General features: G+C 42.1%; 1 protein-coding gene across 2 annotated transcripts in view; it reads right to left on the bottom strand.

Annotated features, from left to right (window-relative positions):
- Nucleotides 1–14,146, bottom strand: part of sardh (sarcosine dehydrogenase) — a 65,265-nt gene that overhangs the window by 8,375 nt on the left and 42,744 nt on the right. For both annotated transcript variants that reach the window (XM_080743807.1, XM_080743806.1), the window contains exons 18-21: nucleotides 4,650–4,743; nucleotides 2,215–2,377; nucleotides 777–945; nucleotides 414–549 (exon numbers count right to left, since the gene is read on the bottom strand). In XM_080743807.1, coding sequence (XP_080599933.1) covers nucleotides 414–549; nucleotides 777–945; nucleotides 2,215–2,377; nucleotides 4,650–4,743 — 562 coding nt within the window. The remainder of the gene's footprint in view (nucleotides 1–413; nucleotides 550–776; nucleotides 946–2,214; nucleotides 2,378–4,649; nucleotides 4,744–14,146) is intronic.

Here is a 14,146-nt window from a genome sequence, read left to right as displayed (position 1 = left end):
TTGGTATATTACTGTATAACTCTATGGTCCAAAGTCATTTGAATTCTGCAATAGTTTATACTTGCCCACCTGTACAAAGTCCCTCACAGTAATACCGTTTAGTTTGTCCAGGTTTTAGTTCTGTGGCTGTTTTATGCATAGAAATATTAGACATAGATGCCACATTGGCATTGTATACCGATGTCACTGCCACAATGGACCGGGCAACTTGCCATAACAACACTCACTGCAAGGAAGATGCCCTAGGTGCAGTTTTGTGCTGAAAATTAGTACCTAGAGACAAAAAATTTTTTTTTTACCCCACTGTCGATGAATAAATATATCTTCGACAACCCTACTGTGTGTGAGACCCTACCTATGCGTGTGAGAGAGAGAAAGATTGAGAGAGAAGGGTGAGAGAAAGTCATCCTCACCACTCCTCCATCAGGGTTGCGGATGTAGCCCATTCCCATCGACTTGTCCACGTAAAAGCCGTAGTCTCCACGTCGCAGATGACCAACAGGGACGCCGTTACGGAAGACGGCCTCGAGACCGAACAATGGAACATGACTGAGAGAGAGAGAAAGAGAGAGAGAGAGAGAGAGAGAGAGAGAGAGAGAGATAGAAAGAGAGAGAGAGAGAGAGCGTTTTTAAGAGGTTATTAAACTGACCAGTACATATTACTTCATGAACAACTATTATGTAGGACTTTTGAAAATAGCAATCGTATGAATTTTTGGTTGATTTAGCACTTGTTTCTTTTTACGGCATTTAGGATACAGTAAGCTGTTACTGACTCATCAATGGTGAAGCAAACGATGCGTCTCCTTAGCCCCTCCGCCTTCTGTTTCTCCAGCCTTTCACGGCCCAGAAACGGGATGGAGCTCTTCATCTTACAGGTAAACGCTAGCCCTGCCTCCAGGGGCGTGTCATCTGGCCTGAGGTCAGCATGCCAATGTCTATAACCTGGGGGGAGGACAGGGAAACAGCAGAGATGGGGGGCCAAAAACACCATGATTAGAAGTAGAACCAGTCAGTCAGTCAGTCAGTCATTCTATCTATCTAGAGCAGTGTTTCTAAAAAAAAATTGGCTTGAGTACGCCCTTTCCCTGATTTATGAATCCAAGTACCCCTTTTACCCGGCAACAACATTTTGCTTATAAAACTGTATTTAAAATATATGATGCTATGATAACCCCCCCATTTAAATTTCTGGAGTATCCCCTGCAGTACCTCCGCGTACACGTACCCCTTTGAGAAACACATAGAATCCGACTATGTATTTATCCCATCATCTGTTCTTACCATGGCGTGTGTATACATACTCTTTCATCATAATATCTGCAGTGTGTGTGTGTGTGTGTGTGTGTGTGTGTGTGTGTGTGTGTCCAACTTATGGCATTCAATACAAGCCAAACTGGGAGCGATATGCGCTGTGCGTTGCATAAACCGAAGTGGCGGAAGTGCAGCGAAGTTACGTCATGCGGTGCAGGTCTGTTTACATCCCCCAGCAAAACAAACCAACTGTCAAAAGATTGTAGTTCTTAACTCACTCTTAATAGGTGTAACTTTGTTAGAATCCATGTTTTTTATGTAATACGTATATGCAGGAACACCGCACTGTGAAAAAAACAACAATATCCAGGAGAATTCTCACAGCGCAAGTCCCACCTTTCTATGCATTCTCTGCCTCATGACCAGGCTTTTCTCTTCGCAGATGAGTAAGCCTGGCTACGTGAGGTTAAATATAAGCAGTTGCATTTTAATGTTTCACCATTAGAAATGGTGGAGAGCAGTGGAGTAGAGGAAGCAAATGGACTACATGGGAGAGAGAGAGGACATAGTGTGAAGTGAACCATGAAAGTCAAAAACACAAACACATACGCACACCCTAAGAAAACAGACACACACACACATACACCCCGAGGAATCAGCCAAAACACACGCTCAGGCGCGCATCAGACACACACAGCACACACTACAATGAGTCACATAGTGTACGTGGCTATCCCCTACAGAGATAGCCGAGAGAGCAGAGATACTGTAACTGTTATTGATATGGAAAGTCAATATATAGAATCCTCTCATGCGTGTGTGTGTGTGTGTGTGTGTGTGTGTGTGTGTGTGTGTGTGTGTGTGTGTGTGTGTGTGTGTGTGTGTGTGTGTGTAACACATACAGCACAACAGCATTACTGCCAGTGAGTTAGCTACTGCATGTTTTAATAATAACTCTACCTTTCTCTATGCTGAGTGAGTCAATAGCTCTGTAGCCAGAGTTGATGATTCCATGTTTGGCCCCGGCAGCCATGACAGCATTGTAGACTGGAAGACAAGATGATTTGGGAATGTGTAACTCCCAGCCCAACTCTCCAACAAATGACAGACGCATGGCTCGCACCTAGGAGACAGAGAGACATGAGAGGTATTATTAAGAAAGAGAGAGAGGCGAGTGTTATTACAAAAATAAACGATAGAGAGAGAAGAGAGGTCAAGAGGCAGAGAGAAGAGAGAGAGAGGTAGATTAAGAGAAGAGATTTTGAGATGTAGAGAGAGTTAAGAGAAAAGGGTAGAGAATAAGTGGTAGAGAGGAGCATCTTCAGGTTCATTCACACCGGGAGTGACAGTACTTTTTTGAGCGTCACATTTTAATATGAACGTAAAGGCACAACATTGAACTCTACGCTTTTTTTTAATATATATATATATATATATATATATATATATATATATATAATTATTATTATTATTATTTTAATTCCACAGTTTTTGTAACACTTTTTTCACCCAGTGTCAATTGTCTAATGTAATCCTGCGCGCTACACTCCCTCTGCCAACCTGGGGAGAGCAACATGCTTCCTTATATGCATGAGGAGTCCAAGCCGATTCTTTTAACCTGACGGGGAGTTTCCCCGGTTGGACGTAGCACGGGGAAGGAAGTCGTTATTCCAACCAGTTCCTCTCCCCTCCATCAGGCGCCCCGGCTGGCCAGGGGGAGGCAGTATAGAGACCAGGATTACTGCATGTTTTTTGTTGGGGTATCTACCCTAGGGGACACGGGGAGAACATGCAAACTCCACACAGAAAGGCTTTTGCCAACCCGACCGAGGAGGGGAGAACACGCCCCAGCACCTCCAGCAGGAATCGAACCCAGGACCTTCTAGCTGTGAGGCGACAGCTCTGCGCCACCGTGCCCCTACTGTGCACCTCTAAGCTTGAAGCTCTTCTAACAGAGCGATACGTGCCAGTTGAGAAATGCTCAAATCAAGTGATTTTCGCTGAAGCGAACAGAAAAAGATCTGACACAGTGTCCAGTGGAGTAGTGAGAGAGAACTGCTCGCCTCACCATGATTAACCAACACACAAAACAACAGTTGAACATGGCTCCTGCAATTGAAGTGACATGAGAACATGACTTAAAAGGTGACACAAATTGAGACAGAGTAAGTGCTCAATCACTTACACAAAAGCAGATGTATGAATGAGTGTGCTGTCATCCATTTTAATGCCAAATCTATATCTGCTATGTTGTCTCATTCAAATGAGACAGAAGAAGTTGAAGAAGTAGAAAAGGGAAGAACGGGTAAAAGAAGACGGTGAAGAAAAGGAAGGAAAGAAAGAAAAAGAAAAAGAGGATGAAGAGAAGGAAAAACAGGAAGAACAAGAAGAGATATAATCTGATGAAGGCGGAGAAGAAGACGACGCAGCGGCAGCAGAAGAAATAATAAAGACAAAATAATAAGAATGACAATAATGTTTGGACATACAGTATAGAGAAGGAAATTAGGCAAGAGAAAAAGACAGACAGGAGAGCAAGAGACTGAGACAGACAGACAGACTGGTGAGTGATGGGTGAGAAAAGGTGAAGGGAACAAGCACTCTAGTCTAACTCTCTCAGACTGTTTCTCCAGTGGATGCTGCGTCAGGCCAGACCATCTGGCCAGCCAGGTCTGGCCCTGGGACACTGAGTGAGGAGCACAGCCACCCCACCATACAGACACATGCATCTTTATAAACACATACACAGTGCACTGTCAAATCATCTTCATTTCATCCTGAGAGCGTACAGTACACACACACACACACACACACACACACACACACACACTTTCTCTTGTGACTCAACCTTTGAATAATAAATGGGTTTCAATCAACAGCATGTCATTTGCATAAATATTTCTAATTAATGACGTCCTAACTTACATTGACAGTGTTGTTACAGAGCTGACAAATGTACCATGTCCAATAACAGTGGAAATGGGATGCCGATCCTCCCACTGAAGAGTGTGTGTGTGTGTGTGTGTGTGTGTGTGTGTGTGTGTGTGTGTGTGTGTGTGTGTGCGCGCGCGCTTCGTTTATTGGCAAATGTCGCGACATGTAAATTGACGTTGACATTATTTTACATGATTTTTCACCCTTTTTTAAGTAAGGTGACCAACATTAGTGATTTAGATTTAGTTGCATTCTGAAATTAGATTATCTACAGCTCTATTTCTGGGCTTTCGGGTGAAAAAATAAATGAAGAATGATAAAATGCTGATGTCCTCCTCACAAGTATGGAGGTGTCACCTAAACCTAATCTAAACCCTCTGAATGGGGATGTTTCAAAGTGGGGGTGTTTCTGAATGGAGGTCTGCCCCCAGTGCAAACATGTGTGTTGGAGTTGTTCTCACCTGATGTCCTGCTGCATTGACCACTTTGTGAGTAGAGAAGGGGAAAGCCTCGTTGCTCAGGTCTGCATCCAGGACCTCCTGAAGCACCTCACGACTGCACACAAAGAACAGCAGCACATCATCACTTTTAGAAACACTTACTGTCAACTTGACCACACAACCCAGACATGTGCAAAGACAATGGTGTTATTTGTGGCCAGTCAGTATATTCATGTGAAATTCTTGAGTGTTTTGAAATTAGAATTTGTAAGGATTACTAACTGCATGTTCATTGTTTTGTCTGTTGTCTGTCATTCTCAAGATGTGAAAGAAAAGCTATTTAAAAGAAAATATAATGAATTGGACTTAAATAGTAAATGAAAGTACACTGCATGTATGCAAAAAAAAAAAAAGGAAAAAAAAAAGACTGAATTGTTTTTGTTCAATGTGTGATTGTCTTTCATTTTGGCTACACTGCCAACAAGAGACAATTGATATTGCACTGAGCTGTAGTTAAATAAGACTGCTGTAATGTGATGCATTTGTATGTGACTTTATCTTCCAAAGGCACAGGATGACAGGATATTCCGTCGGCCATAAGCTATTTTCATGTCCCTTTGAAAAACCTGACTTAACCACTTAAATCCAGTGATATTGAGTAACTGGCAAGCAGCGGTGTAAAGTAACTAAGTACATTTACTTAAAGGGGATGACCACCCATTTTCAATATTGAACTAAGTCATTAATATACCTTAGAGGAGTTGTGTGGAAATAGAAAAAAAGTTCCCCCTCTTCTGTGTTGCCTAGAACTGGAAGATTGGGGTTTGTATTGTAAAGTACAACTTGATGACATCACACATTGTACTTTACAATACAAACCCCAAAATCAATCCTCCAGTTCTAGGCAACACAGAAGAGGGGGAACGTTTTTTCTATTTCCACACAACTCCTCTAAGGTATATTAATGACATAGTTGAATATTGAAAATGGGTGGTCTTCCCCTTTAAGTACTGTACTTAAGTACAATGTTAAGGTATTTGTACTTTACTTGAGTTGTTTCCAATTGCCAATACTTTAATTCTACTCCACCACATGGTTAGCTTAGCATCTCTACGTCTACTCCGTGGATCAGACGATCAGCCATAATAGGCTGCATGATGACTGGATTAAAAGTGTTTAGATCCATCTGCGTGCAGCGTTCACGCGAAGCAGTTGCGGGCGAGTGTTTTTATCGCTTTTTCCCGTGTTCTCCCCCACACAAATGAAAAGCGGATCTGAAATCTTGAGCTGACGTAAACAACAATGGTGGCGAGATCCCCTTTCTGTTTGTTTTTTCAGCCCTGGATCTACTTTCTCTATTTCTATGTCCACAACGTGTGCAAACGAGGCTCACTCTACAGCCCCTCACTTTGTAATGGCAGCGCCCGTTCGGCTGATTCTTTTTTCTTTTTTCCGCGACTCTGAGAAATACGTCTGTCTTTTGCACAAGATCCATCCATCCATTTTCAACCGCTTATCCAGAATCGGGTTGCAGGGTTTTACACAAGATTGCGATTGGAAATAATGGATGGTTATTTTATTTTTTATAAGTTGCAAAGGTAAGGCACTTTGATGGCAGTGGACATACTATAAAAATCACACTTGTGTGAACTGAGCTTTGGAGGCTGCGTGTGTGTGTGTGCGCGTATGTCTGTGTGTGTGTGTGTGTGTGTGTGTGCATGCGTGCGTGAATGTGAGTCTGAACAACAGCACCCCTCCCTTAACATGTGTGGTCAGAAAAGGTACTGCAGGCTACATACAGACACGGACACATACACACACACACACACACATACCCACACACACGGCCACGTATAGGAGCGTTGTGACCACCGCTCAAAAATACTTAATAGGCAGTAAAAGAGTTCATGTGAAGTATGTTCATGCTGCTTTTTAAAGACCACACCCCCCCACCCTCTCTCTCTCTCTCTCTCTCTCTCTCTCTCTCTCTCAAACACTACACATACAGCATATAAATGAAATTCCATATATGAGTCAACAGCAAATAAGACTAACTTTAGCTCACTTCAATACATTTGCAGTGCTTACAGTATGTGTAGGCAGGAAGAGAACAACAAGGATATGGAGACATATTTAACAACGTGGGATTGGTGGGATTATTCATACCTCATACGATAAATAAATAAATACATGTACAAAAGAGGGTGTGTGTGTGTGTGTGTGTGTGTGTGTGTGTGTGTGTGTGTGTGTGTGTGTGAGCGTGCGGGCATTCATAAACGTGCATGTGTGTCCATGTCAGTTTGAAAGAGTGCATGTGTATTAATGTGTGTGTGTGTGTGTGTGTGGGGGGGGGGGGGGGGGGGGAATATTTGCTTTAGGCTATCCTCCAATTCTCTTCCATCTTAAGCAGCTTTGTTCACAGAAATAAAGATCCCAACAACCAGGCCAATTAGCTATATATACTCAGTGAATCATGGCAGCATGTATGTGTACTGTGTGTATGAGTCAGTATATGTTGAGAGGGAGTGTGTGTGCAATCTTGGACACATGCAGAGAGAGAGAGAGAGAGAGAGAGAGAGAGAGAGAGAGAGAGAGAGAGAGAGAGAGAGAGAGAGAGAGAGAGAGAGAGAGAGAGAGAGCAGAGATGAAAGAGACATTTTATTTTGATTGCATTATATTGTTTGATTGTATTGTACAGTGTGCACTTCTGCTTTGGCTATGTAAACGTATGTTTTCTCATGCCAAAGCCCTTTGAATTGAAATTGAATTGAGAGAGAGGGAAAGAGAGAGAGAGGCCCAGTGTTGCATTGGTCCAGTCACGTGTGTACACGCTGTCTCGTATCTTTTCTGACCAGTGTCACGCCACGCACGAGAAAAGGAAAGTGGAAAGAAAGTGGGAAAAAAAGACAACATGGGGAGCGAAAAGATGGAGAAGCAGCAGGTAACACAAAGACAGGTAGAGAACAGGGGTTCAGAGCAGCCCAACCTTGATATCAGGTAGGGAGGAGGGAGGGAGAGAGAGAGAGAGAGAGAGAGAGAGAGAGAGAGAGAGAGAGAGAGAGAGAGAGAGAGAGAGAGAGAGAGAGAGAGAGAGAGCTCTATGTGCACACATTTTTATGGGTCACAACAAGTGTAAAAATCCCATTTTCTTTTCCTATAATTTTTTTCAAAAAATGGAAAACATTTTGAAATATATCATTTTGTTTTTAGAAATAAATAAGAAATCTGAATTAAAAAATGTATTTCAAACAAACAAAGACATCTAAGAAATTCCATAAATAAAATATACTAATAGTTAACCCTTTCAGTGCCCAGAATCACCACTAGAGGGCGCCCAATGGCCATAGAATCCAACATAGACATACGCTGTATATGCACAAGCCGTGCGCAGCCATGACGCGCCTGAACACTTTCCTTTGTGCATGAACAGGAACAGGATGAAGTTAGCTTGAAGTTAGCTATTGGCTACCAAGCATTTTAGAAGCCCTATTTTCGGCGATTTAGCCGTGATTAAACCTTGCACACCTCATGGATATGCATGGAACAGAGAAAATGAGCTCTAAAGATCCTGGATTGCATTGGAGTGGATGGCAAATATCGGCGGCGCGACGCTCTCGCGGGCTGTGTAAACAGATGGCGGCCGGCGGCCCGGCTCGTTTTTTTTTTTTTTTTTTTAAGCCGAACTAGTTCGGGATCGGCACCCCGAACGTTAATAAGGTCCAAATAAAGCCGAACTAGCTCGGGATCGGCACAATAAGAGTTAAGAAGTAGTGAAAATAGACGATGTGGATCTGCTATTTTCACTAGCAAACGTCTGATTTCTCTTTTGGGTCACGGGCTAACACGTTTGGGAGCCACTGCTATCTATCCATCAGACAAACCATGGATCACTCCCAAAATCAAGCACCTTATTTACCAGAGACAAAAGGCTTTCAAATCCGGAAAGTCATGTGCTTTGGCTAAATTCCATAAAAATAAGGTCCAAAGGGAAATTTATACAGCCAAAAAGAACTTCTACAAGTCTAAGGTGGAAGGTATGGAAAAATCTAATTCCAGAGATTGGCACAATAATATTAGATCAATGTGCAGCAAAACTCCTAAAAAGGAGGCCCGAATTGATGTCCCAGGAATTAATCCCCAGGACTTTGTGGCAATTGCCAATGCAATAAATGCAAAGTTTGTCACAGTGTCTCAGTCACTTGAGCCTCTAGAGCGATCGGCTCTACCTTCCTTCCTACCATCCCCCCCTTTACCCACTATACCAGTGTGGGAGGTATATAATAGATTGTCCTCCATCAACTGTCATAAATCCCCTGGCCCAGACATGATCCCCCCTAAAATACTGAAAGAGTTTGCATGTGAGATCAGTATTCCTCTTTGTGACATCATCAACAGGTCATTTGATGAAGGGGTCGTACCTGGACAATGGAAAGAGGCTACTGTTGTCCCTATACCCAAATCTTCCCCATGCAACATAGAGGAATTGAGGCCGATCTCATTAACAGCCCAACTCTCAAAAATATGTGAACACTTTGCTGGGAACTGGATTCTTAATGACATCACGCCAAACCTAGACCCCAGGGGCGCTGGAAGTGGGGTGCTGAGGGAGCTGCAGCTCCCCTGGTGGTGGGGAGAAAAAAAAAAAAAAAAAAAAAAACGTATTTTTTTTTTTTTTTTAAATAAGCCTATATATACACACACACAGAGCTATATTAAAACAATAATGTATTTGACTTTGGGGAATAAAATATGTTGAAAAAAGGTATTTGATTATCACATGGTGACCTGGTCACATGGTCACCTTGCCACTTCCGGTCAGAAGGGAAGTCAAATTTAAATCCTGCTTTGATGGCACACCAAAGTCTATTTATTTGAGAACTAGAAACTGTCTATAGGCTCATTGTTGCAAACTAACACCGTTGTATAGGCCTATGGGGAATAAAAAACAGTAGAAACTGTTACAAAAATAATACCCGATTTTGTAGTGTGTGCGTGAGTGACTGTGTGTGTGCATGCGTGCTGTGTGTTGCACTGTGTGCTAAAATAACTAGTAACTATATAGCTCCTTGTTACACCGTTGTGCGGGGAATAAGCACCCGAAACCGTAATAAAAATAACCCAAAACCGGATAAAAAAACGTGAATTTTTCGGCGTGCGGCCTTTGGCCGCACGCATGAACTCCTCCAGGCTCAGCTCCCCTTGGGATTTGGGAGTTCCAGCGCCCCTGCTAGACCCCATGCAGTTTGGCAGCCGACAGAACCGTTCCACAACACACAATCTAGTCAGCTTAATGGATTTTGTGTATAGGTCCAGTGATGTTTCAGGTTCAGTGTGCATTGTAATTACAACTGACTTTGCCAAGGCCTTTGATGCCGTGGACCACACAGTGGCAGTGCAGTGTCTCCTTGATCTAGGTGTGAGACCAGGTCTGATTCCATGGATTTGCAGCTTCATGACGGATCGGCAGCAAAAGGTACGCTACCAGGGACATCTGTCTGATTGGGAATATCCCACATGTGGAGTCGCACAGGGAACCGTGCTAGGGCCCATAGTCTTCCTAGCACTGATAAACAGCGCCCTCCAGGATGGACCACACCACTGGAAATATGTGGATGATATGACTATGGCCCAATCGTGGAAGCCCAAGGTACCCTGCACCCTCCAACAGACCCTGAATGGTCTGGACATCTGGGTTAATGAGCACAAGATGAAACTCAATCCAAAAAAATGCAAAGTTGTACATGTTACCTTCATGAGAGAAAAACCGGCCCTGCCAACACTTTCCATTGACCAAAACCTACTAGAGGTTTGTGACACAGTAAAGGTACTGGGGGTCACCATTCAAGCTGACTTGAAATGGGACAGCCAGGTGGACTATATGCTGACTTCAGCCAATAGAAAGCTAATAGAAAGCTGTTTGTCCTATGTCGCCTCAAGAAATTTGGAGTTCAAGACACAGAATTGGTTTCGATCTACACAGGCTATGTGCGTCCAGTCCTGGAGTATGCAGTCCCAGTCTGGCACAGTTCCTTGACTGTCATCCAGACTAAAAGACTGGAAAGAGTTCAGAAACGGGCTTGCAAAATCATACTCGGCCGGAGATACTCAGGATACACAGAGGCTCTCCGCACCCTCGCATTGTGCACCCTAGCAGAGAGGCGCACCCAACTGTGTCTGGACTTTGCAAGGAAGCTGTTTAAGTCAAACTTCAGAAACTGGTTACCCCCCCTCAGGAAGGAGATCTCTGGTCGCCAAACAAGGAATGGAGATGACCTGGACACTCCAACATGCAAAACTGAGAGATACAAGAAATCACCAATCCCATACATGTGCAGACTCTTAAATGATAATGGATTCTAGATTTGTGTTTTTAGGTTATATGGACTTTTAGATAGGCAAATGCATTTTATGATTTTATGATTTTTATTGTAATCAGCAAAATAATTCAGTGTTTTTTAATGGCACCTGTCTTTTTTAAACATCTGTGATCATGCTGAAAGTTGAATAAATAAACATAAACAATAAAGCCACTAGATTTGGGTTTAGGCTATATAGGGTATGCGCATGCATAAAGTGAGAGGCAAATCGAGTGGCAAAGTGAGTGGCAAACGAGTTTAGCGTTGTTTAACGTTGTTTAATGCAATCATGTAGGACTTTGCTTTTTGGATGTATGGGCTGTCAAGACCAGAAAGCAGATTTTTGCCACTCAGTAGGCGTTCCGGGTATGATGATGTCACACACATACCCTCTATAAGGCCAGCTGTGACAACAACCTTGGACTGTATAATCAGCAGTGCGCGAGAGGCTGCGTGCTCAATAATGCATTAGAGAGGAGTTTATCAACCCTGCTAATGAATGAATCAACAATGAAATATAATGCTGGAGTGAAAGGTGGTAGTAGATCACTGGTAGGGGACGACATGTTTACTATTTGCTCGTTCACACTCTGTCGCGTTGTGATGCGTTATTATTATGAGCTTGTAGATCTGCCATTTTCCTGCGAGCAATACCAATGCAACAAAGCATAAATCACACTAAATGCTGTCATAATGAGGCGAGCCAGTGCTCATAATTTAAGCTTGCACAAGCCAAGGACTTCAAAAGAAGCTCCGCATCGACAGAAGAAAGTTAAGACGAGTATTTTAGGGAAACACAAACATGGAAAACGTAATACACAATGTGAAGAGAAATCTAAAATGTTTTAATGTTTTAATTGTCAGCCAATTCATTTGTACTATTTTTTCCCCCCAATTAAACTCTTCCCGTTTACAGATACAAATGTAAATGGGTTTGGTTCATTTAAACACCAGTATTTTTTCTGGACAAAAACTTTCAGCATTGGCTCCAACTCAGTTACTACTAATATACACAGTTAGTAATAGTAAATGATATTTACTTTGGCTAACACTTTGTGTGTATATTTTCGTTATCTAAACCTCTCTTTTTCAACGGAAACGGTGAATCAATAAGCAGATTTGGAAAGGGCTGCACGATTTTGGGAAAAAACCTAATTGCGATTTTTCTGACTAATATTGCGATTGCGATTTTATTCGCGATATTTACAGGGGCTAAAGCAGTTTGACTTGACTAGCAAGTATTATGCTGCATTTTGACGATTTCGGTCATGTTATTAACATCACGGCCATGGCTACACCCCCCCACCCCCATTTTTTGTTTTCTCTTTTTTGGCAAATCTGCCTCGATCTCATAAATGGCCCCTAGGGACTCCTCAGGACGGAAATCCATCCCCAGGACGGAGAACCTTAACCCCTGTATTTATATATTTATTTCAAGGTAGGATAAGTGATAGTTTTTTTTTTGTTAAAAGGATGATATAATAAATGATTTTAACCATAGGAAAATCATTTCACTAACTTAGGTCAAGCTTCCGTTGAATATTTATTGTGTAATACATAAAAAAAAAAGATTATTATTAACTAGGCTAATTGGCAATCATGTAAATGGTTTGATTCAGTTCAGTTATATTTCCAAAAGATTACCTTTTATTTTGCTTTAGCAATATAAAACGTTTTTATATTCAGAAAAATCTCAGTAATAATGCCTCTCATTGTCAAGGAAATTATTTAACCAAAGAACATCATTTATAAGCTTCCTTGAATATTTATTGTGTGTTTACATTTAAAAATGAATTGATTATCACTAACTAGGCAAATTGGCAAATGGTTTGATTCAGTTCAATTATATTTCCAAAAGATTCCCTTTTACTTTGCTTATTAGCAATATAAAACGTTTTTATATTCAGCAAAATGTCAGTAATGGTTTTGTCTGCCTCTCATTATTGTCAAGGAAGAAAGTACTGTATGTCGCTGCCTTGCTTAAGTTTTATCAAGGCAAAAAAATGCACCCTAAGACACACACCACAAGTTTCACATGTGTGCGGGGGACGGAGGAGGGGCCGCAGCAGCAGTTGCACAGAAATTACTTTCACTTTCAGTTTACGACAAACGGGATCTAATCTATGGATCTAATCTATGCACAAGGATTTAAGGATGTTATATTTATAATGATTACCAGAACATTCACTACCTGTAGCCATGGAGTAGGCCTACTCCTCCGTTGGAAGGGAAATATACTGTTACGTTACGTGCTGTTAGACAGACAGTGTCATGCCTTGGCTAATTGGCTCCTCTCCTCTGAGCCTGAGGAGATTGGAGCAACCCGTAATGTCGGCTAATCCGTGGTGCGGCGATGCGTGTGTATTTAGCTTTAGGAAGCATGATTATGAACGGATTTCTAAAATTAAAACGTCTGCATAATGCTTGGGAATTCAACTTCGCAGAAAATCGCCAAAACCGCAGCCTTTGCGATTCGCTAATCGCGAGATTTCACATCGCGATTTCGGTTTGAAAACGATTAACCGTGCAGCCCTAAATCAGGATCGATAAAACACAGCTAATGGTGTTTGTATGGATGCTCTGGAAAAGAGTTGCACCAGATCTGGTTTCATAACAGACCCTAGGCGGTGGTGGACCCATGACTCATGGCCAAAACATCTTACAGTACAACTGTATAGGTTTGCTGAACACATTTCTAGACTATCAATGAACCAATATACTGTATTATTGGTTCTTGTGTTTTCTCAACCCATTCCCTGCGAACTTAAAATATGGATGTGCGCTAAAACTGCCGGGAAATAGCTATATTTTATTAACTCAAACTCTGCCATCAAAATACCCCTTTGTACCCCTTCTCTGCCATGCCCGTAGAACCCGTAAATGTAATAAAAATTAATTAAAAAACATTTTTTTATCGAACCGAACTAAAATAGGCCGGAACTAAGGCTCCGTGATCGGTTTCTACACGGACACATTATTGAGCGGACAACTTTAACATTGGAGTCCCTGAACCGGAAGCGGAAGTCCGTCCTCTATTTTGGCCCGTTAACTTTCTGTCTGAACTCCGCGGCTTACAGATGGAGAACTTATTGATCAATTGAAAAAGTTTCAACGGATTTGAGAAGCTGATGGAATACGCGAACACACGATGCATAGCAGTGT

The sequence above is a fragment of the Nannobrachium achirus genome (assembly GCF_963921795.1).
Source record: "Nannobrachium achirus genome assembly, chromosome: 15".
Taxonomy (NCBI): Eukaryota; Metazoa; Chordata; class Actinopteri; order Myctophiformes; family Myctophidae; genus Nannobrachium; species Nannobrachium achirus.
The sequence above is the reverse complement of the archived record's forward strand: the minus strand, read 5'-3'. Positions and strand labels throughout refer to the sequence as shown.